The sequence below is a fragment of the Passer montanus genome, unplaced genomic scaffold (genome assembly GCF_014805655.1).
Source record: "Passer montanus isolate IOZ18808 unplaced genomic scaffold, ASM1480565v1 scaffold53, whole genome shotgun sequence".
NCBI classification, from domain to species: domain Eukaryota; kingdom Metazoa; phylum Chordata; class Aves; order Passeriformes; family Passeridae; genus Passer; species Passer montanus.
The window spans coordinates 5,761,710-5,786,187 of record NW_024370263.1 but is presented as its reverse complement, the minus strand read 5'-3'; the positions used below and the strand labels follow the sequence as shown (position 1 = coordinate 5,786,187).

At 48.0% G+C, this 24,478-nt stretch overlaps 1 protein-coding gene and 1 long non-coding RNA gene across 3 annotated transcripts in view; one reads left to right on the top strand and one right to left on the bottom strand.

The window, feature by feature from the left end:
* Nucleotides 1–3,335: 3,335 nt before the first annotated feature.
* LOC120509730 lies at nt 3,336–10,315 on the bottom strand. The gene is made up of 2 exons (XR_005629324.1): nt 9,000–10,315; nt 3,336–5,970 (listed from the first exon to the last, which is right to left on the bottom strand). It is a non-coding gene; the product is annotated as an uncharacterized LOC120509730 (long non-coding RNA).
* Nucleotides 10,316–10,442: 127 nt separating this feature from the next.
* SETD1B (SET domain containing 1B, histone lysine methyltransferase) overlaps nt 10,443–24,478 on the top strand; it is a 47,645-nt gene continuing 33,609 nt past the window's right edge. Inside the window, exons 1-6 of one of the 2 annotated variants that reach the window (XM_039724794.1) lie at nt 10,443–10,911; nt 11,522–11,676; nt 12,113–12,211; nt 12,687–12,957; nt 16,082–16,194; nt 18,829–20,004. In XM_039724794.1, the coding sequence (XP_039580728.1) occupies nt 10,839–10,911; nt 11,522–11,676; nt 12,113–12,211; nt 12,687–12,957; nt 16,082–16,194; nt 18,829–20,004 (1,887 nt within the window). In that variant the 5' untranslated portion in view covers nt 10,443–10,838. The remainder of the gene's footprint in view (nt 10,912–11,521; nt 11,677–12,112; nt 12,212–12,686; nt 12,958–16,081; nt 16,195–18,828; nt 20,005–24,478) is intronic. The other variant, XM_039724793.1, reaches the window with a different exon arrangement.

Sequence of the window (24,478 nt, the reverse complement as noted above, 5' to 3'; positions counted from 1 at the left end):
AGGCTATAAGAGAATGGACTATGGATGAAGTAGGGCCATGTTTCTGCTGAGTAATGCATAGCACTGACATTAATGTGAAGTTTGCATCCTGTCCTCTGATATCTGTGCAAACTTCCTACAGGAAGGCAGCACTGGCAGACTGAAGAGATGATAAAATCCTCTATTTATATGGGGGACACCAAAATTTCTGCCTGTTTTTTGTGGAGTGCTGGATGTATGGGTAAAGCTAAGTGGAAGTGCTTGCTCTGCCGTTGGCTGGCTGGCAAGATGTTCATTCACAGAGGTGGAGGTTTGGCAGGAGCCAGAGGAGCTTGTAGCTTGTCAGAGCATGGGCAGGCAGAGCACAGGCCCAGACTGAATATTTCTCAGACCTGAGAGCAGCCATAACCTGGCCAGAGCAAACCCTGACAGGAACAGCGATGCTCAGAGCAGGTTAATTAATAACTTGAGGCACTGGAAATAAAACCAGGTTGTAATTGAGTGATGTTTGCTTTAGAGCTGTGATTCTTGGCCTGTGCCTGATTTGTGGGAGCTGACAGTGCAGAGTGGCCTGGCTGGATGTCCTCACTGAGAGTCACCACAGTGGGTCAGAAGGTGTTCAAGCAGTGCTGTGGGGTGGTGAGGGCAGGCACAGAGAGCAACGAGCTGACAGTGCTGGGTCTGGCACACTGCCCTGCCCTGCTCCACACCACTGCCCTGCCCTGCTCCACACCTCTGTCCTTGATGGCACATTTCCTGTGTGTTTCACCCTTCCTACACACATCTCACCCTTCCTGAATCTCCTGTAACAACAGACACATTGTCAAGTTCCTCATTGCTTACCTGAGATGAACATAGTAGCTCTGATTTCTTGATTTTGGGAGATTTCCTGGTTAAAACTGTTGTAATTAAACTTAGATCTCTCATAAGGCTAAAAATGCTCCTGTGTGAATGGCAGCTGGATCTGCTTGTAAAATGTCAGTGTCCCAAGACCTTTAATGGTCTTGGGAGTCTAACAATAGTACAGACAGTGCCTGTTCAAAGATAAGGGCTCCAGGCAAATGGAAGAAGGAAGCAAATGCAGCATCCCATGAATCAGACATCTTAGACAAAAATGTTCTAAGTACAGGACACATCTGGCTGTGTATTTGTCAAGCATGTTATTGGCTTGAACTACACACACAGCACCCACAGCAAATAATTTTCACTGTAATTCTGAGTGGGCGCCTCCATTTTCCTTTTAGGACTCAATTTTGGACTTGGGAAAAAGTGTTCTCAGTCGAAAGGCCTCCAAGCAAGCCTGGGCTGGTCACAGCAGAGCAACAGCTGCACGAGCTTAAATTCCTCTCCCCACCCTGCTGTACAAGCCGTGCCCCTCAGTCCTGTGCCTGGAGGAGAGGAATGTCCAGCTTTCCTGCTTCCCTGCCAGCTCCACTGGCATTTCCTATTCCACAGCCAACTGCACGTTAGGCGCCGACACCATGAAGTGCTTTTTCATGTGGGCAGTGCTGGTGGAACTAAGGATCCCTTTTGGTCAGAACCCCCTGCAGATGTTTGTGACACTTTTTTAATTCCCCTTTATGCAACACGTCAGGCGCTTGTGATAATTTACTGCCACAGGAACCTCTTCCTGCACGCTGCTAACTGCAAGTCCTTCCGGACTGCTGGCAGGCACTGCCCAGGGAAAGGGAAAGACAATGTGCAGAGGAAGGTGTCAGGAAGCAAAGAGAGCCCTGTCCTGCATCAGCAGCTCCCAGGAGAGAGACAGGCAGAAATGCAGCAATGGCTGTGTGGGTTTAGTGGAAACTAACTTCAGTTAGAAACTAGCAATGGCCTGCCCTCTTGAAGGTTAAAACAACTAAAATATCTGGAAAATGTATTTTAATTTAAAACTTACCTAAAAAATAAAGGGAAAAAAAAAAGCTAAAGCAAGTTCAAAAATAACTCAGAAAGTAGACAAAGATAAGAACAGAGCCTGCAGGAGTCAAGTCTGAACAAAAGGCATGGGCTATGAAAGGAGAAAACCACAAATGGCAGGGGTTGAAATGTAAAACCTACAGTTCACTGTGAAACATGAAGGATGCTGTTGTATTCCACACCTCCTCTTCCTGGGAGTAGCTGTCTCCACAAGGTGAAGGGCAGTAATGAATCAAGCTCCTTCCCTCTTCCTGTATTTTCAATTCAATTATTCACAGGCTGTGCAAGTTCTGCTTTATTTCCCCTCTCCATATGCCACACTCTCCTCGTGTTTTTTTAATTTTTTTTTAATTCTGAACTGTGCCTTTGGCCTCTCTCCCATTCCTTTCTCCTCGGTGTGTGCCCCCTGCTCTGCCAGGATCTGCTGTCTTTGTAACCTCTGCTGTGCACATATGCTGGCTCTTCCCGGCCCTCCTGCCACCCCCTGCTCCACCGAGTGTCCCTTCTCCAGTGTTTTTGCCAGCGGCTCCGTGAGCCAGCCAGCAACGGAGCGATTTTGCCACGGCCACTGCTCCCGCTTCCATGCTGCCGGCTCCTCTCCAGCGATCCAGGGGAAGCCGTGCTGCTGCCCTCGTACAGCACGGGCAGAGTGTGCAGCTGCTTAGCAACTGCGAGCTGCTGCAGCACGGAGCCACGGACGGCTCAGCCTTCACCGAGCCGGCTTCTTCGGGCACACTCGGCTGCACCCCAGGGCTCGGGGGACCAGCTGGGGCACTCCCCACTGCCCTGTCAAACAATAAATCAAGATGCAAATCCTTAACTGCAGGATTGAGAGCAGTGGTGGCAGTGTCAAGGGCGAAACAAAGTCCTGGTCTCGTGTCGCATCGCACCAGTGGGAAGACACTGCTCTCATTTGTAAGCTGAACTCATTCCATTTGATCTTTGCCATTGGTTTCTGGCTGCAACGTTTTATACTCCATCACTTATAATCAGAATGTTCCTTGCATGTGCTGCACGTGTTAAAATGGCTCCCAGGTCCCCAGCTACCATCATATCCAGACTGTTTAATGAAGTATCCAGAGACACAAGTAATTTAATGCATAAATATCCTTTTAGATTACTTATTTGTATCTTCATTTCCTCCTGATGCAAGCTTTGTAAGTGCCCGGCGTCTTTAAATGGTACATTCTTTTCATTCTTTCTCTTTTATTTTTGTGAAACTGTACTGTTCAGGGGCCATGAAGCACTGAACTATTTTGTAATTTGATGGCTTTAGAATGCTGATTAGAATTGCCAGCCGTCTTGATTTATTTCATGATTTTTATAAGCTTGAAAGCATTCTAAAAAATAACCAGTTCTACATCCTGATAGGATCACAGCATTTCAATGGCAGCAGCATTTCAATAGGCAAGAAGCAACACAAAACATTCTGCAAGTAAGGTGTTGAAACAGCTTCTTTATTCCTTTATAGCTCGAGAAAGATTAGATCTCTGAAAGCACTCACTCCCTACCTTACAGAGGTGGCTTTGTCATAATACTCGCAGAAATAATATTATCACATACAGTTTAAAAAGTAATACCCCCCCACCCCCAAGGTATAGCAAATAGCCAACATAGCCATCAAAATGTGTCTGGATTTTAAACACAGCAAATGTTTGTTCCACTGTCGGGTGTCACCATGCATCTCTGCACCCCAGCAGCCAAACAACACAGCCTAGTGATTCCCTGTCATTGTTCAAGGCTCACATCCCATGCATCCTCAGAGCATGCTGGGACACAGGTGAAATCTGTCAGCAGGTTGCTTATTTTGGCTGACAATTCCCTAGACAGATCATCTGCTGTTCTTAGGAAGGAATGAAAAATTTCATGGCAAGAAAATCTGAACAGGCAAATACCCTGTCCATATTCCTACTTAATATTCCTTTGATATTCTTAGCCTGGTTTCCTAAAAATAAAACTGTCTAATGCGACTGTGTTGTTCCATGTAATTTTTTCCCCCTCCTTCTTCCAATCTCAAATTTGGCAGGGGGAAGAAGTCCCTAATGTATTTAGGTCTTGAATGAACAGCTGGATACAGAGTATGTAGTGAGGCATCATGCCTAAAAAAACCCATCTAACAGGAAGGTCTCAAAATGTACTTTGTAACCACCCTGCCCCAGACCTCTCATCTTTCTTTTATGGGTCCTGCAACCACCTGTTTTTTGCTCTGCATTATTTCATGGCTACATAATAGACACCAGGGCAGGCAAGTGTTGCAGTGTGCCTCTGGCTCCCTTCCAGCTCCTAAACTGGGCTTTCTTCCCATGCAACTGGGGTGTGGCAAGGGATGGTGGGGAACCAACCTCCTCCTGACACAATATTGACACTGCTGAGGTGTGTGTACACACACCCCGAACCTGGAAACACCCACAGTGCAGATAGGCTGTTTATCTGGAAGAAAACAAAAAATCATAACCAGTTTGTAGGTGACACTAAGCAGTATCAGGAGGGAGTATCAAATAAAAATAATAATTTTAAAAGGCCATTGCAAGCAACAACGCTGTCTAAGAGGACCAGAGTAAAGCCATACATGCAAAACAAAGAGCACAATTCTGCAGTACAGGGTTGTCATCCTGAGGAGCAGATCTGAGAGCATTTCAGCTGCCCTGCTGGGAAACCAGCTGAACATGGGCTGGAGTAATCCCTGGATGCCTGACAGACACATCTGAGCCAGGAGGGCTGCTGGCTCGGGCATGGTCACTGCCGACGGCTCTGTCCCCTTCTGCCCGGATCAAAATGGTGACAAACGGGAGCAGGAACAATTACAGGATTAGTAAAGATGGACCCGAGGGGGAGCTCTGCAGCCTGCAACCGAGTGTTTAAATGCTCAGCTTGCTCACAGCTATGAGGGGATGGAAATCTGGTCATGGAGCATTCCTCTGCCAAGGAGACTGAGGGACAGACACATCCACAAACTGAAAGCAGAAACTAGACAAGTTTAAAAAGGTACTTTGATTTCTAGTGTGTCAGGCAGATTTTTGATGGAAACAATTTACCCTTATTTTACTCCCTTTCAGAGCCCATTTGAAAACGAAAATCTGATCTTTATCTAAGATGCAGCTATGCTGCAGTTAAAGTCTTTCAAATGGGAAAAAGCCAAAAATTCATAAAAATCAAGAGACCTGCATAATGCAGGAAGTTGAACCAGATGACCTTGGTCTCTTGTCTTTTATAATCTATTAACCCAGTTTCCTTGCACAAGCAGTGGATTGTGACTTGGAAACCTTCAATATAAAGGATTCTGTGTACAAGGCAGTCTAAAACAAAATGTTGTAAACAGTCAGGATCATTGTTTGGCAGAACAGCTGCATATTTTTTATTTCACTTTGCCTCTCAATCTAATTTGCTCTTGTTGCAACACTTTGCCAAAGAAATTAAATCACTTCTTATTGATAACAGACAGTGATATAATTAGCATAAGAGTTTTCCACTCAACAATGCCAGGCAGGGACGCTGTGGGCAAGAACAAACTCCTTTGCTTCAAGAATGTGCACAGAGTCACCACAAGCTGTTCAGAGAAAAAAAATCTTTCCCCCCCGCCTTTCCCCTGAAAGATCTCTTTATCTAAAGAGTCTCACGCAGCAAACCAGGGTCAATCTAACTCAAGTATGAAAGTCTGGTTTGACCTTTCTGGGATTTAAACACGCTGTACCAGAACATTTCGCTTTTCAGATACGAGGTTCAGCCATGAAACCACCCACTCTGAGAGCACAACTGGTCTCAACTGCCTTGGCGACTTTTAAACTACACTGAACATTATAGTCATTTAGAAACTCTAAAAAAACGCAAAGAAATTTTCGGCTCAGACTTACAAAAACAACTTCCAGAAGTGCTGAGGACTCACACAACTCACTGGGGCGGCACGGCAGGCTCGCTGTCCAGCGCCTGCTGCCCCAGCAATTTCTGGCCCTGGTTTGCACGTACGCAGCGCCAGGCACACGCGTTAGGACCTCTCCCAGCTGGAGCACTTCATGGATTCTACCACCGGGAACAGCCGTCCTGGACAATGATTAATCGCAGACAAAGATCAGAGTCCTGGAAAAATATGCAGAGAGATGCAAGTACAGACAAAGCTGTCTAAGCTCCCACAGTATTATGGTCTGGCTGTGTCGCTTCAAAGCTGCGTTAGGCAGAGCTGGTTTGCTTCAGGGTTGAACAGATCAACGTTACGGTTTAAATGCTGGTATTGCTAACAGCCAAATATATATTTAAACATAAATCTTAAATCCCAGGAAAGTTAATAGCCCGATGCTGTTTAAATATGCCTTTTTTAGTCGCTTCACGTGCTGACTTAACTCATTACGATGCAAGCTGCAGAAACGTTTTCACTACAGTTCAAAAACCCCTGCAAACACGAGCCCAGCTCTGCGCCGTACTTTGATCTACACGTCGCCTCTTTCGGCCATTTCCAGGAAGCTGAAATGCTTTTCACCTCTATTGAGAGATACCAGAGGAGCATTTTAATGGTGTTCGGCTAAGAACAACGTCACCGTTCCTTCCGATTTTGCCAGCAGACGGTCACAGGGAGCCGCCGTGACCCGGGCCGGGTGCTCAGGGCTGGCTCCAGCGCGGGCCCGGCGCTCCCGGCCGGGCAGGGACCGAGCGGCGGCTCGGGCGGCCCCGGCTCCGAGCGCCGCAGCCCCCGACAGGGCTCGCAGCGCCACAACGCCAGCCTGGCACTGCGGAAGAGCTTTGGTTTTGTTGTTGGTTTGTTTGGTTTTCTCCCCCTCCATGGGAACGTGTTCTGTTTAGTGCGGACGGTTTGTCGCTTGCTCTCGACATAGAGGCTGACCCGGTGAGGAGCGAGGGGGGGAGCGAGGAATGGAGCGATGAGCGCAGTTGTTGCGAAAGGCGCGGGCTGCGGTGCCTCCTTCGCGGCAGCACCCTGCTCCCTCGCAGGGACACAGCCCTGAACCTCGGCACATACCACAGCACAGGTTGTACAAACCCACGGAGCGGCTGGTGCTGAGCCGCAGGAGCTGCGGGCAGGGCGCACCCTGCCCGGCACATGCCGCTCCCGCAGACAGCCTCTGCCAAGCAGCCACTTACCTTCTCCCTCCCTCAGAGTCCGCAGGACGGTCCTGCTCTAGCCTTACCAGGGAGGCCACCTCTCTACAGTGTTTGCTTTTCCTCCCTGTCCTGCCCTCTGAAGTGGTTGCTCAAGCCAGGCTTTCCTGGCTCACCTACTCTGGGTCTGCAGTGAGCACAAGCTGCAATTTTCCGCAGAGCACAGCGAGGCTTGTGAAGTTCCGAGATAACCCTCAGCCTCCACTCAAAGCGAGCTGCAGCAGAAGCTGCTCGGGGGAAAAAAAAAAAAATCCCACCAAAAAAAACCCAAATCACAAGGAGAAAAAAAAAAAAAGAAGAAAGAATAAAAAAATAAAAAAGACGCCACATGTAACACCTCATCGGGCCATGGCGGCTCCACTGCAGCGCGGCACCGGCTCCGCGCCAGCCCTGCCCGAGCGGGCCCGGGGAGCTCGGCGCTGCAGGCCGGAGGAGGCAGGGCAGCGCTGCCCCGGCTGGGTGATGGCGGAGGGGGGAGCAGCCCAGGAGAGGCAGAGAAGGAAAACAACAAAGAGCCATGTGACGGGGAGCGGCGGCCGCGCTCCCCCCGGCGCGCCCGCTCCGGGCGGGGAGGTGGCGGCGCCGCCCGGCCCCTCCCGCGGCCAGCGCTGCTGCTTCCCCCCGTCCCCCACACTGCCCGGGGTTTAATTTTTTGGTGCATTTTATTTTTTTCCCCCTTATGTGTGTGGGGAAGGGGGTGTTGTTGTTTGTTCCTCTTTTTCTCCCCTCTGCATTAGGCGACTTCCATGGCTTGCTGTTTATAAAGAGAGCGGGAGGCTGCAGCGGGGGAAGGGCGGTGTTATTTATAGCAGCCGGGGCTGCGCCGGCATTATCCGAGCTGCCTTTGTCCTCCCGGCCGGCCGCCCCCCCGCCCGGCCCGGCTGGAGCGCCGCCAGCCCCGCTGCCGCAGGGCGCTCCCGCCATGTTGTGTGCGAGGAGAAAGAACCGCCGCTCCCTGCCCAGCTTCGCCCTTCCACAGCCCCTCACAAAGCGCTGGGGGAAGGGGGGCGGGAAAGGGGAGAAAAAAAAACAAACCAAAAAAACAACACCCCAAACCCATCATTTCCCTGCAGCGCCCGGGACGCGGAGCGCCGGGAGGCAGCGGGGGGAGAGCCCGCCGCGCCACCGCCCAGCGCTGAGGAGAACGCGGCGCCGAAGGGAAGGAGAAGCCATGATGGCGGCTGCCCTCACACAACACGGAGCACGACCGGGAGCGCCGTGCCCGCCGCCGGCCGCTCCTCCCGCCGCCCGGGACACGGTGCTGCCGCAGCCTTTCACATAATAAACCCACCAGAATTCGGCGGGGAGGCCATTTTCGTGGGCTGGGTGGCGGCACTAAAGCACAACTGCTGTGAATATCAACTGCGTCACGGCTCTCCATCTGTAACACTCAGGCTGCAAAGGGTCCCTCACTTGGAAGGAAACTCCCTCATTTTGGATATACTTCCAGACCTCCTTTTTCCCCCCTCTCTCCAAGTCACTGCCTCTCGGTATGAAGGATTTTACAGTGCTTTCTAGGGAGACATCCGCCATTAAGACTCACCGTCGTGAAAAACACCCCCCCATTTTGTTGCCTGTTTTTTGTCGAGCTTCTGTAATTAGACGGATAAAACATGTAAGGGATCCCTACCACCACCACCGCCTTCTCGCCTTTTTTAACATCAACCTCACTAACATCTTGCTGTTCACAGGCAGATTTTTTTTTTGTGCTTTCAATTTAACAGCCACGTAATGCCTGCAATGGATTCACAGCGTCTCTCCGCACCAAAAAAAACCAAACCCACCCAGGGCTGAGGACGACCAAGAGCTTTGTGCAGAAAGAGAAATCAAATCCCTCCCTGAAAACAGACGTTTCAGAGGCACTGTTAGATGTTTCTGAGGAGAAGGAGATCGCCACCGCTTTCAGACGACCATTGGGATCTTTCCACCCAGGACAATACCATTAGCTACAGGCCTGGGCTATTTGTTCCTCTGCAAGGGCAAAAGGGTTTACTTACCCGCACACCATAGTTGAATGCAGCTCTGAAGGTGAAGTTGTTACTCTTTTTTAAAATAATGGCTATAAGTATATATGTGATCTGTATCACCACTTCTCTCGTAAGTTTGCGAGCCAAAGCGGATCTTGTTAAGATAAGTTACGGATCTTTGTGTGGCAGTGGTCTAGCATCAAAAAAAAGATGAAAAAAGGGGGAAAAAAAGCTGTAGAAAAAGTCCAGCTATGTTGACTGACCGTACACAGGCGAGGACTCCTGCTCGAGGCTTAAATCTACCTTCCTGTGGCAGATTTACTCTGTACATAAAAAGGACGTTCAGTGTTTTTCCACAGAGCACGCAGACACTAAAAATATTCTCCTCAATAGTTTTAGGCTGCACATGTCAGTGTGAAAACACCTAAGTAACATTTACTGGTGCTAAACAATTTTTAAGCATATCTTAGCCAGATAGTTTGCTTTATAAGTAAAATATTTCAAAAAGCATAAATTGGTTTAAACAGACAAAAACATATGACATGCAAATGAAGGCTTAGCAATAAGGACCACTTCAGTAACATTAACATGAAAACTACACTTAGCAAGGACAGAATGGATTGGGTACTTACAATGTAAGAGGAAACAAAGAGAAAAAGCTTATCATAGTAAAATTGCCTTATTTTTTGCCAGAATTTACTATTCCTATACCTATATTTAAAACATTACCTTTTAAGCACCAAAGGAGTTAATAAAAATGGCCAGGAATCAAGTGTTTAATACAAGAGAGAAGTCTCTCAAATTTATTGTTCAGTCATCAGAGCTGCTCAAAGCTTAAAAACCCCCAAAACAACGAAAAAAATATAAAAAGAATGTATTTACTCTTTTTTTGTTGGCATTCGAAATTGTTAACTGCTGACATAGGGTGTGCCATGACCTAGTTACACAAGACAAAGATGGATCCCGAATCATAAGGGTGAAAAAAAAATCCGCATTACTTTTTTTTTTTTTTGTTAAGGGTTTGAGATATATATATATATATTTAAATCCTCCTTCTTCAGTGAGTCGTCTGGCACCGTGCTAGAGGCTCCCACCACCCCGCGTGGTGTGGATTCACATGGCGGATCCCCCTTTATGGAACAAAGGAAAAGCCCAGTTGGCCATTTCGCTCCACTGCAGAAAAATGGCTGCGGGTCCCGCGGCCTCTCCTTGGCTTCTGCCGCGCCGTGCTTTTACCCCGCCGCCTAATAACTCAAGCCCCATGGAAGCCGCGCTCCCATTGGCTGCGCCCGCTGCGCTGCCGCCGCCCCAGCCAATGGCGCGGCCGCTCCCGGGGCCGCCGCGGCCCCGCGGCAGCGCGGCGGGTCCGCGCTCCACCCGCCCCCGCGGTCGCCCGGGTTCGCCGAAGTCTTCCCCTTAAAAAAAAAAAAAAAGAAAAAAAAAGCGAAAAAAACCCAGCAACTTGTCCCACCTATAGGTCCATCTTGTTTAGAAACAGTTTGCTCTAAGGTAAATGCAGCGGGCAGATTCCACTCGCCCCCCCGCATGCCGTTAACCCCGCGGCGGGGAGGGAAAAAAAACCCGCGCGTCCCGGCGGCGGCCCATGCGGCGGCGCTCGGCGGCGGCGGGGCGGCGGCGGGCGCGGCCGCCGTGAATGTGCAGGCGGCGGAGCGCGGTTAGGCGTTCGCGGCGCTCGCAGCGGTGTATTGTGGGATCCCGGCCGCCGCCAGCAGCGAGCACACACACAATATGTGGTGGCTCGCGAAAACGGGAGGCAGGAGCCTGGCGGGCAGCCCGCGCCGGTAACCGGCCCCATGTGAGACGGGAGCTCGCCTTTCGCCGCCCGGAGACGATCGGCCGCCCAGCGCGATGTCTTTCCGAGAGACCAAGGCGGGGGAAAAAGCCAAGCACCCTGAAGATCATGGCAAAAAGCAGAGTTCAAGTGAGATTGGGTCTTTTTTTTTTTTCTTCGTCGTCTTCTTTTTTTTCTTTCCTCCTCCTCTCCTCCTCCTCCCTCTCTGCCTCTTGTCTGGTCGGGGTGGAAGGGGGGACCCGGTTGGCAATTCCCCCATTTTGGGGCTCGCTTCGCGGTGGATTTCCTCCCTGCCTGGGTGTGTAGATCGGGCGGCTCGTTAAAAAAAAAAAAAAAAAAAAGCCCGCACCGAAACGAAGATGTCTTTGTTGAATATTTTTTTTAACTTTATGGTTTTTTGTGTGTTTTTTCTTTCTTTTCGCTTTCCCCCTTTCTCTCTTCCCCCCCCCCCCCCCCCCCCCCCCCCCCCCAATGTTTGCTGCCTTGTGAGATCAAGCAGTGTGATATGCAAAATAAAAAGGTTTGCTGTTTGGGAGCTGGAGCATTGCTATCTTCAACTTGTGGTAGCTCTGGTACCCACGTCCAGGCCCAGGTGTGGTTTTTACTTGGTCACAAGACCTGCCAGAAATCAGACAATTGTCAGGGACAGTGTCTTCATAGACCCACAATGGCCAGACAGGCCTCTTTAGAGTGGTATGGTTTATCTGCTTCCCCCCCCCCCCCCCCCCCCCGCGTTCAGGTTGGATCAACGGAATGGAGAACAGCACGCAAGCCAGCACTTCTGTCGAGAAAAGAAATCACCATTGGAGAAGTTACAAGTTGATTATTGACCCGGCTCTGAAAAAAGGACAGCACAAACTCTACCGTTACGATGGGCAACATTTCAGCATGCCAGTGAGTGGGGGACTCCTGGGTTTCCCCCATTGTGTCGTGTCTCCCCCCCGGCAGCCTCTGTCTTACCGGCGTTTTGGGAGCTGGGGGTCCCTCCGGGCCGTGGTAATCCCCGCCGTAGCACATGTGTGTGGAAGGGGGCGTCTGGTGGGGGACACGCACAGCCACCAAAGTTACAGCCACCTGACACTGTGTATTCAACTGTCAGGAGCCCAAACCTGCGGCTTTTTTCTGTGTTTCCAATCTGTGTGCATTTCCCAGCAGTATTGCAATTTGACACGTGTGTGTATGTGTGTGTGTGTGCGCTTTCCCCTTCCCTTGAGACAGCCCGTGCTTCCTCGGGGTTTATTTTTTCTTTTATTTTTGTCTTGAATTTCAAGTCTTGTTATTGCTGTTTCTATGTTTTCTCTCCTCCTCTTCCTCCTCCTCCTTCTCCCAGAACTCGGGGATCGCTCCTGTGGATTGTGTCAGGGATCCCAGAATAGGGCGAATATGGACCAAAACTAAGGAGTTGGAGCTGTCTGTCCCCAAATTCAAGGTACTACCCTGACTTTTGGTGTCAACTTGTTTATCTGGGAGTGAAGCTTGAGTTCCAAATAGTTTAATGGACCGTTTAAATGACAGTCATATTTCTATTAACATTGTTATTTAGCAAACTGTTTAACAATAATCCTCTTCTATGAGGATAACAAGAAATCAATGCATCTGTCTAACGAGATCACTTGAAGGTTTTGGAGCTGGGGCAGGGGGCAGTGGGGGGGCTCTCTGCTGACAGCACTGCTCAAAATGCATCTTTGTAGCCCAGAAAGGAGCCGGTTCCAATGAATGGCTGCAGCGGCAGAGCCTCTGCTCAGCTCCGAGGTTCACCCAGAGCCTTGGAGGCTTTTTTTCCCCCCCCAAAGTTTGCAGGATGCTTTAACCCCCTCCCTCCCGTGCCATCGTTAGGCCTCTCCTCCACAGTCGTTAATAATGCCGATCATTTTTATCGTTCCCCACCTTGTGCCCGTTTCCAGATTGATGAATTTTACGTGGGGCCAGTGCCTCCCAAGCAGGTCACCTTTGCCAAGCTGAATGACAACATCCGTGAAAACTTTTTGGCCGACATGTGCAAGAAATACGGTGAAGTGGAAGAGGTGGAGATTCTTTACAACCCCAAGAACAAGAAGCACCTGGGCATTGCCAAAGTCATCTTTGCCACTGTCAAGGGTGCCCGGGAGGCTGTGCAGCACCTTCACAACACTTCTGTCATGGGCAACATCATCCACGTGGAGCTGGATACAAAAGGTAAGGGGGTACATTTGTGCCTCATGCGTTTGGGGGTTGCAGAGCCCCTGCCTGTCCCACTCCCACCACCGAGGCTGTTGCAGAGGGCAGGGAGCTGGTGATTAAAAATACGAAGGGAGCCGGCAGCGGGTCTGGTGTCTGGGGCCTGGGCGAGTCACGTGGAGCCAAATGTGTTGTCTGTTGCTAAGAGACAGCCCTGTAATTTGCAAAATGCTGCCATCCTGCCTGTCCCCTGCCTCTCCCCTGCCCGTCCCTGTCCCTGCTCGCTGCCCTCTCATGTCTCCCATCTCCCTGCCCCGGGCTGGTCCCTCTCAGCCACCTGCCAGGGCTGCTGGACCCGGTGGCACCTGCGTTTTACAGACTTGGGATTTTTGGGCAAGTCCTGGTGGTTCGTGGGACCCAAATCTGTGGATTCCGGTGGCAGCAGCGGGCTGGGTGCTGTCCCCTGCGTGCCTGGCATTTCATTGATACTTGGGGCGGGCTGGGGGCTGGCACAGCAGAGTGCACACGCAGCACTTGTCAGTGTGTGCGAGTGTACAAGTGTGAGACTGGCTCTTAAAGCGACAGCAGCTCCCTGTGCTGCAGGAGCCAGCTCCCAGCCCCACTCCCGAGCCCTCAGAAGCCCAGTAAAGTTTCTGCAAGTGTGAAGACATTGCATTTGGTCTGTTCTCTCTCCTCCAAGCATGCTAGTGAAAGGGCTTTGCTAAAATCTGCCTGAATTTTAGAAAATGTCTAAGATTGAGGAGGTGTGGATCTGTTGCTAATTGTATTTCTACATTCTAAAGGTGGCATTTCTAGTTTAAAACTGGCTTGCTGCACTCTGTCTTGAGAAAAAGACATTGCTAACACCATTTTCTTAAAATTGCTGATATTTTTGTTCTCTATTTAAAGATTTCAACAGTTTAGTGCACAACCAACACAGCAGTTGGTGTGCCACATGTGATAGAGTAGAACAGGATGTTTGTTGACATTACTGACCACTGTTAGAAGAAAAATCACAGTAGCAGTTTAATATTTTCTGTTGGGAGCTAGGCTTGACCTTACATATGTATACTTTGAAATTCTAGTGTCAATAATTTTTACAGACAGGCTCCTTCCCTTGCTTTGAAATTTGAAAGTAAAAATCACATTTAAGGACAAATTAACCATTTGCAGATTTAATAATATAAGCCAAAGATGTTCTGTTAGTGATGGATATCTTAATGACAATCATTTTAAACAAGCTGATTATACTGCCTTCCTCCTTGTTCTCCTCCGTTTATAAACTATGCAGCAAGTCTTGACCGGGCAACTGTTCCAGAAAGTTTGTAGCACATCAGGGAAATGAGGGGGGGTTTATGCTTCTGTTTCCTGGGAGAAAATGCTGAAGTCAGTTTCAAATTGCATTGCCGTTTTGTTTGCCAGCTTTATGCTCCTAATGTATTTTTTTCACACAGTTGCTTCTCTTTCGTTCTAAAAGAATAGGACTGTCAGTGTGCTATAATCTGTCAGAATCAAGTAAAAATGGTGTTCCTAAAATAGCATCAGCAGGTTAAGACATACTTAAAATATATATGTATCATTTTCACCGTTTCTTTCTGGTATTCTGCTTTGCAAGGCAGTGAAAGGTTGGTTAAAAACTTTGTTTTCACAGTGTAGCAAAATAAATATTGGGAGTGAAAGTATCATTTTTATCTGTCTGGTGTTAGCACAGGCCTGGGAATCTGAAACTAATAAATCCAGGCTCCTGGTCTGAGACAGGGTTGTTTAAAAAAAACTTCTCAGTTTATCCATCTACAGACTGGACACAACTAGTAATTACTTGTCTTAGAGCAACAGCTAGGAATCATTTCACATTCATATACCTCTTTGAAACTGTAACTTTTCCTGCTTTATGGTTGGGGTCTAGGAAGAACTATGTAACAATTACTTTATATTTTTTTTAAGTAACAAGTGAAAATAAGCCTAACACTTCCATATCTGTGGCATTGTAGTGCCACGTGTGGATGGTGTGTGTTAATATTTCAAGCTTATCTTCAGACTCTTGCAGTGAAGAGATCTATTTTGTCATGACTTTGGTTGAACTTAAACAGTTTACATAGTTGAGGATGAAGCTCAGGACTTTGTGAAATGAGATTTGATACCCAAATAACTTCATCTCTAGCATTTGTGCAAAATAAATAAGTCATTTTCAGGACAGAATTGTTCTAAGGGTTGCTTTGTTTTTGAATTGAACAGGGTAATTCACAGAGAGTTTGGGGTTTGATCCTGGAGGACTTTCTCATAAAAGTAGTCCTGGTTTAGGGGAGGTATTGCCTGAATTAATTTTCTGGGCTCAGGTGCCAGGTCTGTCCATTTTTCTGTGTATTCTTTATCTCTCAGACCAAAATTCAGACAGTTTCAGGGTCTGATTCTATTGCCTTTGAAGCTGATGACAGATTTCTTACAGACTGCAAAATAAGTAGGATTAAGTTTTTGTAGTAATGAAAAATTCAATATTAAGAAACTGGGTCTTTGTAGACTTTAGGAATGAAAAGGCTGAGGCTCAGTAATGCTATATGGGACAGTTTGCTTCTCTGGCTTTATTCTTCGAAGGATGCCACTGAGTTCTCCTTAAACCAGGGGGAAATAAAGGATTAATTGTTGTCTTTTTGGAAAGAAAGCATTAACAGTTTTGTCCTCAGCATTCCCATGCATTGTGTTTGCATCAGTAACAGGCAGTTCTTATGAGCAAGGTGTGTAGGGAGAGCTTTCTGAAGTGGCTCTGGGTGTTGGCAGAGGCTTCTCCCTTGGGTGAGAGTTTCACTTCTCAAATCTGCAAGCTTTGCTTGGCACTCTGGAGAGGAGGGAAACGGCTGCGCTCCAGAAAGCATGGCAAAGAGCAGAGCTGCCAAGGAGGCTGAGAAGAGGAAAAAGGATTTAGAAACCTCCTAGTCTTGGCTGGAGAAGGGAGTGTCTGACTTCACTTGCCCAGCAGATTATTATAAAATGATCCCTGCGAGCTCTGAGGTGATAACTGCTCCTCTCTTGCATGGATGGAGTGGGCTGGCAGTGGTAGCAGGATCATGTGAGTGTCAACAGTGTGTATTTTTACATGGATTGTGATCTTTCTGTTTAATCAACTCTTGCATTGTGGTCTGTGCAGGTGAAACCCGCATGAGATTCTATGAGCTGCTGGTTAATGGTCTTTACACTCCTCAGACCCTCCCTGTAGGCACCGAGCAGGATGTGTCCCCAACTGGGAATGAAGCTCTCCAGGTAGGTGTGCTTGGCTTTTTTTAAAGAAAAACTTCCTAGAAAATCTCAAACACTAACATCAGTGTTTTAACATTTTTAATTTATCTGTATTTGTGTCCTGCTGTAGTTCCAATGGATGTTACTAGTTCAAATTTAAATAGAACTTGCTCATAATTGCCATAGCAAATGTACCTCTGAATGTGGAGCACATGGCTGGTGTGTGCCTGCTTTGCACGGGAAATGCTTTTTGTCTTTCTGAGTGAAAAATGCCTACAGAACCAACAGAACGTGCCCTATTAACATTAGAAATTCCTGCAGTTAGGACTGGATCAGATCTGTCCCTGAGATGAGATTTTTCCCTTGAAGTCAGGGGAATGATTTACAGTGGTACATTTGGCCTGGTGTCTGCAGTGTGTAATCCTCAGCACGCACGGGCTTCAGCCTTGCTTAAAGGCTAAGAGGTGGAAGGTGTCTGAGCTTCTATAGTGGCATCAATTTTCCAGAATCTTAATTAGTTGCTGGAATCAGCTTTTAATAAAAGCAGTGGACAGAATTCCTGCAGGCTTCCAGGGGTCCCTCGATATTTAGGGCACAATTCTCTCCGTGGCTCTGCATGATTATCTGCTTCCCTGTGAACCCCACTGGGATGAGAGGGCCAGGGGGAAGGGAAGCCTGTTTGTGTGAAGTTACCAGCCTCTTTGGCTTGTCTAAATGTACTTTGGCTCCTCATTGTGACTTAAGAACTGATTTTAAGACCTCAAATTTGAAAGAGATTTGGAAAAGATTTTTTTCTCCTTCTCTCACTCATACAACTTCCTAAAATGCCAGGATTTCATAAATTCTGTGATCAAGTGTTCTCAGGACAGGTAATAGCTGTACATGGAACATGAAAATCCCATTGATCTGAAAAAAAGAAATGTCTCCTCCCACCAAAGCACCCCAAAAGCCGCAAGGCAAAACCATGGTATTCTTTTAACAAAATCATAAAGAGGTTGGTTCTTCCTTACCTCCCAGCAAGGTGCTTTTAAAGGCAGGAGGGAGACAGGTAATGATTTTGCTGGGAACCCTGCTATGAGTAGACCCTGACTGCTCATTTCTGCTACTTCCACATCTCAACTAAAAATGGGTAGATTTGTTCTTACTTTTTTTTTTCAGGGTTAACAGCAAAACACTTAATTGATGGTATCACCCAAAGCAGTTCCTGCTGTAATTATCCTTAAGATTCTTTCTCTAGATATTGTGTTCATGTGTTATATTATTGTCCTGAATTGATTTTTTTTTCCAATTACCACTGAAATTATTGCTTTGTGAGTAACTTTTAACTGTTTGCATCATGATTTTGACACTAGAATGTGCCAACAAACTTGTTTGCTGTTGTAGTTCAGTAAATTACTCCTGACATTTGCTCCTCCTCTCATGCAGAGCAGCAAAGAACTGACAGTTCTGCAATCCCTGCCTCCAGGCCATACACAAACCCCACTGAAAAACACTCCACAGCACATCTACACTAAAGGTGCAGCAGTGTGGATGTTGTTAAGAACTAGCCACGTGCTTCCTGCTTGTTTCTGTGGGTTTTAGGACAGTTGAGGAAGGAACTGTCTTGATGTCTCTCTGGTCATGGTGTCCAGGGGGTCAAACAGAGAGCAAGTCCACACTACTGAGTGGGTGAGATGTGTGAACATAGCAGGCAGGTGAGAGTTCAGCTTGAGTTTGATGGTGCTGGCATGTTCCAAGCAGGTCATTTTACACATCTCTGCCTACCTGTGCTTAAGAGGTCTCACCAGTTGATTATCCTGGTGTGCTTTTAGGCAGCTGGAGCTCAGTCCATCCTCTCTTGCTACCAGGAGGATTCTCACTGAGCTCCTGCTTTGCATTATGGAAAATTGATTCTGGAGCTGATGATAAGTGTGGCACTGTTATGACTCAGCAGAGTCTGAGCTGGAGCAGGGCTGCTCCTAGAAACCCCCTGAACGTGCCTTGAAGTGAGTTGCAGAGCAATTACTTGGCTGCTCTGGAAGTTTGTAGGGTTTCAGTTTCAAATGCCATAATCAGTAGCACTTTGAGCATTTGACTTTGTGAAAAGCTTTAAAATGGTGTTTTTCTGGCAGTTGAGAACTTTTTGTATGTGTAGCCTTCTCCGTTGTTACAGATGAGTGGTAGGGAGGATGGTGGGCCAGCTCTGCTACATAGGTTTGGCTGCAGGCTGGCAATTCACTCATTTGTATGTTTTGATTTGTTCACCAAGAAAAGAGATAAATTGACAATTTCAGATCTCAGACTTTTCTTATTTCCTTCCCAGTTTGCAGCTTAGACAAGCGTTACATAGTTGCTAGAACTCTTCCAGCTAAAAGTGGTGTGCAAGTCTCCTGTTCTCCTGATGCACTTGGGGGTCGCTTACAAGGGAAACTTGTATCTTCTTTCTTCTTCCTTCCCTTGCAGACAAGTTACTCTTTGCCTGACTTTTTCTTTGAAATCAAAGAGGACTGTTAGCAATGGATAATGGTTTGTGTTTTCAGGGATGCTGTAACCTATTTATTTTTTTGCCAGCAATTAGCATGAACTCCTGGGTGCTCAACTCCTTTGAAAACCAAACAGATTAGATAAATATCATTCTAGAAGTGTGTGTTTAGGTGTTTTTCTCTGGTGCTGTTGCAGTTGACGGACTCCCTGAAGCGCCTGAAGGACAGTTCCCTTTCTTCCGCGGGATCCTCCGTTACCCCGAACAGCAGCACGCCCTTTTCCCATGACACAGCCTATTCCAGCTGCCGGCAGGACACCCCAAACTCCTACAGCCAGTTCACCCCGCAGTCGCAAGGAACACCCCACACCCCGCGCCTGGGGACGCCGTTCTCCCAGGATTCCAGCTACTCCAGCCGACAGACAACGCCTGTGTACCATTTTGGGCAGGACAGTGGCTACAAGCCCAGGAGGCACGAGACGAAATTCACGGATGCGTACAACCGTCGCCCGGGACACCACTACATGCACAACTCGGCCGGGGTGTTCCGAGGCACTGAGCATCAGTTCAGTACGTTCAAATCCCATCAGCAGGAGCCAGTTCAGTTCTCTCACACTCCTCCCCTGAGCCATTCTAGTTCTTCGAGCTATAAATCTGCCTTCTCCCCCTATCAAGCACCAGCTGTTTTTCCCCAATCCGAGGAGCAGCCGTTTCCCCAGACTTCCAGGGAGACAGAGTATCGGAGACCTGCACCGCCTCCCACCGAGATGGTTGTGGAAAGCAGCACTGCCCCGAGCATTGATTTTGTCCCAGTGAAGGAGAAACCAGAGGAGCCTCCGCCCTTGCCTGACTCGAACTCTGTTCCTGAACCAAGCACAGCGTCCTTCTCTCAGACTCCAGAGAGGAGTGAGACCCCTGGCACCCCCACCATGGAGACTGAGATGCAGCATAACAGTTTAGACTCAAGGATTGAGATGCTCTTAAAAGAACAGAGAACAAAATTACCCTTTCTTAACGAGCATGACTCAGATAATGAGATCCGAATGGAAGGTAGCCCTATTTCCTCCTCTTCTTCCCAGCTCTCCCCCATCCCAACATACGGTTCAAACTCTCAGCCTGGTTTCAGGGGTCAGACGCCTTCCTCGCGCCCTTCCAGCACAGGCTTGGAGGACATCAGCCCCACACCCTTACCTGACTCTGATGATGATGAGCCCATCCCTGGGACAGCTTCTCTGAGTCAGAATTCCCGGGGGACATCGGAGGCCAGCATGACTCCCATTGATCAGCTGAGCAGGACCTCCAAAACTGAGACCTCGGAGGCTAAAGAAATGGTGCCTGGTGACCAGACTCCAACGTCAGAGAAAATGGATGAGGTAAGTGAGCTGGAACTGAGTTATGAAGCTTTGCATGTGTCCCCAGAGCTGGACAGGGTGGGGAATTGCACTTGTCTTTGTGTCGTCAGAGCGTGGGGTTTCTGGTGGTTTTCCTTTTACTCGTGCCAGCTGGAAATGAGTTAGATGTGACACAAAGTAATGGTCTTAATCAATTTGCAGTCTCCAGCTTTTCTTTATTTATAATACCAGCCTGCTGCAATTTATAGCTTCAGGAGAGCTCAAGGACTGCACAAGCCACCAAAGTTTGGCCAGTGCTCAGGCTGTGTGAATGTCCTGAGTGTTGACAGACACTTAAGCCACTAGAGGAGTTAATGGAGCACTTTCTGCCATTGCTGTGGTCCCTGAGCAGGGGTGTGTGTGCAGGCACACACTTGCTTAACGGGGCTTTCATGTTGCACTGAAGTATTGAGTGTATAGGGGGTTTGAAAGCTCTCCAGCTATTCCTGCCATCTGGTTCCAACAGGAGACAGTTGCTGGGTTTTAATACTCACTTTTCTTGGGAGGGAGGGAGTATTTGAATGGGGGAGGCAGTTGGCTTGTGGGGGATGTGCTCCGCTGAGTCTTCCAATAATAGAACAGAGCTTGTTGCCTCTGCCGGGGCATTTGTGGCTGAAGGGGGAGACAGAGCTGAGCAGTGTGGAGTGGTGCCAGCAGACAGGAATTATGTTGCATGGTGTGTCTGTTTGGGAGGTCTGTTGCAACAAATGTGAGTATCACTGCAGTGGATGTGTTGGTCCTATTGTGCTGTGTCAAGGAACAGTCAAAATACAGATCTTTGCAAATGCCAGACCTTTCTCTTCAGTGTTTATAATGGTCATGCAAGCAGATGAAACTGCTGTCCCTGGTGTGCAAGAATGCTGCAGTCAACAGGGCTGGTCTTGTGTAAATGTTCCGAGTATGGTAGATCAATTTAATTTACCCATGAAAGTTTATTTGGGTTAAGCTGGCAGAATGGATTTCCCTCCAGTGGTTTGCAGCTGTGAGGTTTTCACCAGAGAAGTGGCTGCATTTCGGGAGAGGAGGAGCTGCTCCCTTAGCCATGGCCTTTGCAGGATGCTTCTCTGGAGGGAAAGCTCTGTAGCAGTAATACAGTGCAGGTCGGGGTGCTAAATAGTGAAAACAATGTGACTCTGCTGGATATTTTGTTTTTTTCTGCATGCCTTTCCCTTTCCAGACCTGCTTGTCCTTGCAGTTGCCAGTTTAGCCTTTGAAACAGTTCAGCTGCTTGAGTTCTCATTCATCATCCAGGCTGGCCCAGGCTCTCCTCTTGGGAGGCAAGTCCCTGGCTGGTGGGGCCTGATGATGTGTTAATTAGGAATGGAGTTTTGATTCCTTAAGCTCCGGTCTGGCAAGCTTAAGAGGGGACGCTGTTAGTTTGACTAAAAACCTGAGGAAGACATCCCTCATCTCCTTGCCTTTCTGGGTTTGTATCTGCTGTCCTTGCACTCATGCAAGTGGGTTGCAGCCAATTCTGAGTGTGTTTAGGGTAGGTGCCAGCATGGTGTGTGGGGTCAGGCACTTCTGTAGCTGACACTGGGTTTGGGGGACTGGCTGGGATGTGATGTTGTAGGTTGTGATATGGGGCAGCAGCATGCTGATGTTGAAGCCCATGTTGAATCTTTTCCCTTAATGAGATGCTGGTGTCAGAAGTTCACATCAATGGTTCTGTGATATAAAATTATGTAAGTGCCTCAGTCCTCTGCAGAAATCAGAAGGGTGGTAGCAGGGTCTCCATGCAGGTCATTGCTGCTTCATTTGTCTCCTTCCCCCCAAAAAGTTGGTGTTTGTTGTTGGAGCTGTTTATTCAAACTTCCTCTTGGTTACAAATTACACTAAGCTATTCTGACGTGTTTGAAAAGTTGCCTGTGCCTTTCATTGCTCCTTGTGATGCAGAAAAAACGATCTCCATGTGTTTTTGCTTCCTTTCCCCACCCTTCTCCCCACACAGTTTTTTGCTTTAGATAAAGGCTCTTCTGGCTTCCCTCTCTTTTGCTGAAGGAGCAGAGCTGAACAGTGACTTAACATAGGCTGAAATTTGAGCTGCAGCTTTCCAGCTGAGTTAGAGAGGGGCATTGAGTCTGTGTAAGGGCTGGAAAGCTGAACCTCCAGCTTCAGCCTATTGTGATACCACTGTTCTACTCCAGTCCTTCAGAGAGTCCTCCAGTGAAACAGAGGGAAGGCAGACACAAATATTTCTTGTGACTGTGTGGCTTGAGGAACAGAGCAGGGATGATATCTTAGTGTAGGGAGGCTCATTAAGTATCATAAGGAAGCAATAAAGAGCAGAGAGTTTGAACTTATTTACTTAATATTTGCCCCTTCAAGGGTCAGAGCAGCCCTAGGCCAGCTCTCTTTGGGTGGGTGCTCTAGCTGGGAAAATCACAGGATTCATGGGGGTGCCAGCAAAGTCACAAGGAAGTTTTTCTTGAGGTGATCAATGCTTTGAAGGATCTCCTCCTGTTTCTTATCAAAACAAGCATGATTTTGTCAATGATTGCTGATACAGTAACATTTTTTCTATAGGTGAAGTACTGTCAAATTGTCAGGCAGATTAACCCCCCCAGACTCACCATAAGTAGAGGAAGCACAGCCAAGCCCAGCAAATGCTCTGATTTATCATGCAAGACCCTGGAGTTTGATTTCAAGATCCGGTATGATACTCCTAAGCCAGAGTTTGGCAGGGATTTTGGGTGTGGGAGAGGAAGGGCTCTGCATCTGTCTGCAACATCTAACCCGGCTAATCTCAGAGCAGTGATTAAGGTCTGCAGAGAAAGTCCAGCAAAGCTTAGCCAAGGGACCAGGCTGAGAGGTACAACAGTGGGATTTGGGGAGGGAAAGGATCCTTTCCAAAAAGAACAACCTGCCAGACAGGAAGGCAAGGTGAGAGGGCTTTTCAAGAAACCAGAAAAAGGCAAAGAAAAAACAAAAGAAAACTGAGCTGCATTGTTATATGAGGGAAATTTTTGAGGGAGCGATGTACAAACTTTCCTTCCTATGTGCTTGAGAAGATAAAAAGAAAAGAATTATAATAATTTCTCTTCACAGGATTTTTGCTGTTTCGGAAGTGCAAAGGTTAAGTACGTACAGTTTGACGTTTTGACATCCCATCTGAACCAGGTCTTGTTTTGGCTTGGCTTGTGGCAGGAAGAGGCCCTGCCTTTGTGCTGGGGAGGGTGACAGGATTGCAGCAAGTCACTTGGTTGTGTATTGATGATGCTTTTCGTGTTTCAGCTTATGAATGTATCAGTTTGTGTGCATAGCCAGGGTTTAATAGGAAGACTGTATGGTTGACAATGGTATTTTTCCAGATTTGTAAGTACAAAAGCACTTTTTAAATGAGGGATCAGCAGTCTCCTTCCTCCTGGTAGTTTGGCTGAGCACTGAGTTAGTGAGCTGGGAGGGGCACCTTAAAAATGATCCAAAGATCATCATAAAAATAAAGATCCTGAAGCATGAATGAGGCGAGAGCAGTTCTCCTGCTGTTTGCTGGGAATTTTAGCAAATGGGCTGGGGAGTGAACTGGAAGTTACACAGTGCTCAACAGCCCTAGAGACCCTGAAAGCCACTGCTGTCAGCAGCTGTCTCACCCAGCTGTAGGGAATGTTTTGGATGCTGTGCTGGGTGCTGAGGTGCCTCTTGCAGGACAGCATCAGCATTCCTGGGACAAGCTGTGTGGATGCAGCGGGTCCTCTCACAGCTGCCCAGGGAGAATTTCCCAGCTGTGCTTACACACAGACAAGGTGGGTCAGGCTCAGCCCTACAACAAGCTCTGCCGAGTCCCCGAGGTTACATCTGGGCTCAATTTGCCCTTTGTATTGAAGCATCTTTGGGTTCTTGTGTGGTCACGGCCAGAACTGGAAGAAATTTTTGTTGAAGTGTCATATTGTCCCTCTGGAGCCTTAGCAGGATGTGATGACATTCCCCTCAAGACACTGCCTCGTGTCTTGTGTGGCTCCATGCTGCTGCATCCCCATCCAGACTGGGCATTGTTTCAGTAGCTGGTAAATGATTGCCCATTCCTGCAGAGCCAAATTCAGCCTTTAGTTTTTCAAACTCTGCTGAGACAAAGCAGAGCTCAGGTGTTGTCCAGGCAGTCAGAGGAGCTGCTGAGGGTTTTAGTGCTAGCAGTACCTGCAGTACTTCTTGGGGCAATTGATGCCCCTTGGAGCTGAGCTGGGCAGAGCAAGTCCATCTGTGCCTGCAGGAGGATTTTCTCTTCCTGTACCCTGCTCCCACCCATGGATTGTGTGAGTTGGAGGCAGCCCCTGGGATGAGTTACATGGAACCTCCTAAAGGTGAGCCCAGTCTCACTCTGCTGAGGGATGTTTCTGGGCTGAAGAGCTCAGAAGTGATTTATTCAAGGTAAATGCACATTAGGGTTGAGAAGGTAGATCCTTAAGAGCCAGGAAATTTGATACCTTCGTTTCCACAGTAACTGTGCAAGAGCCCTTAT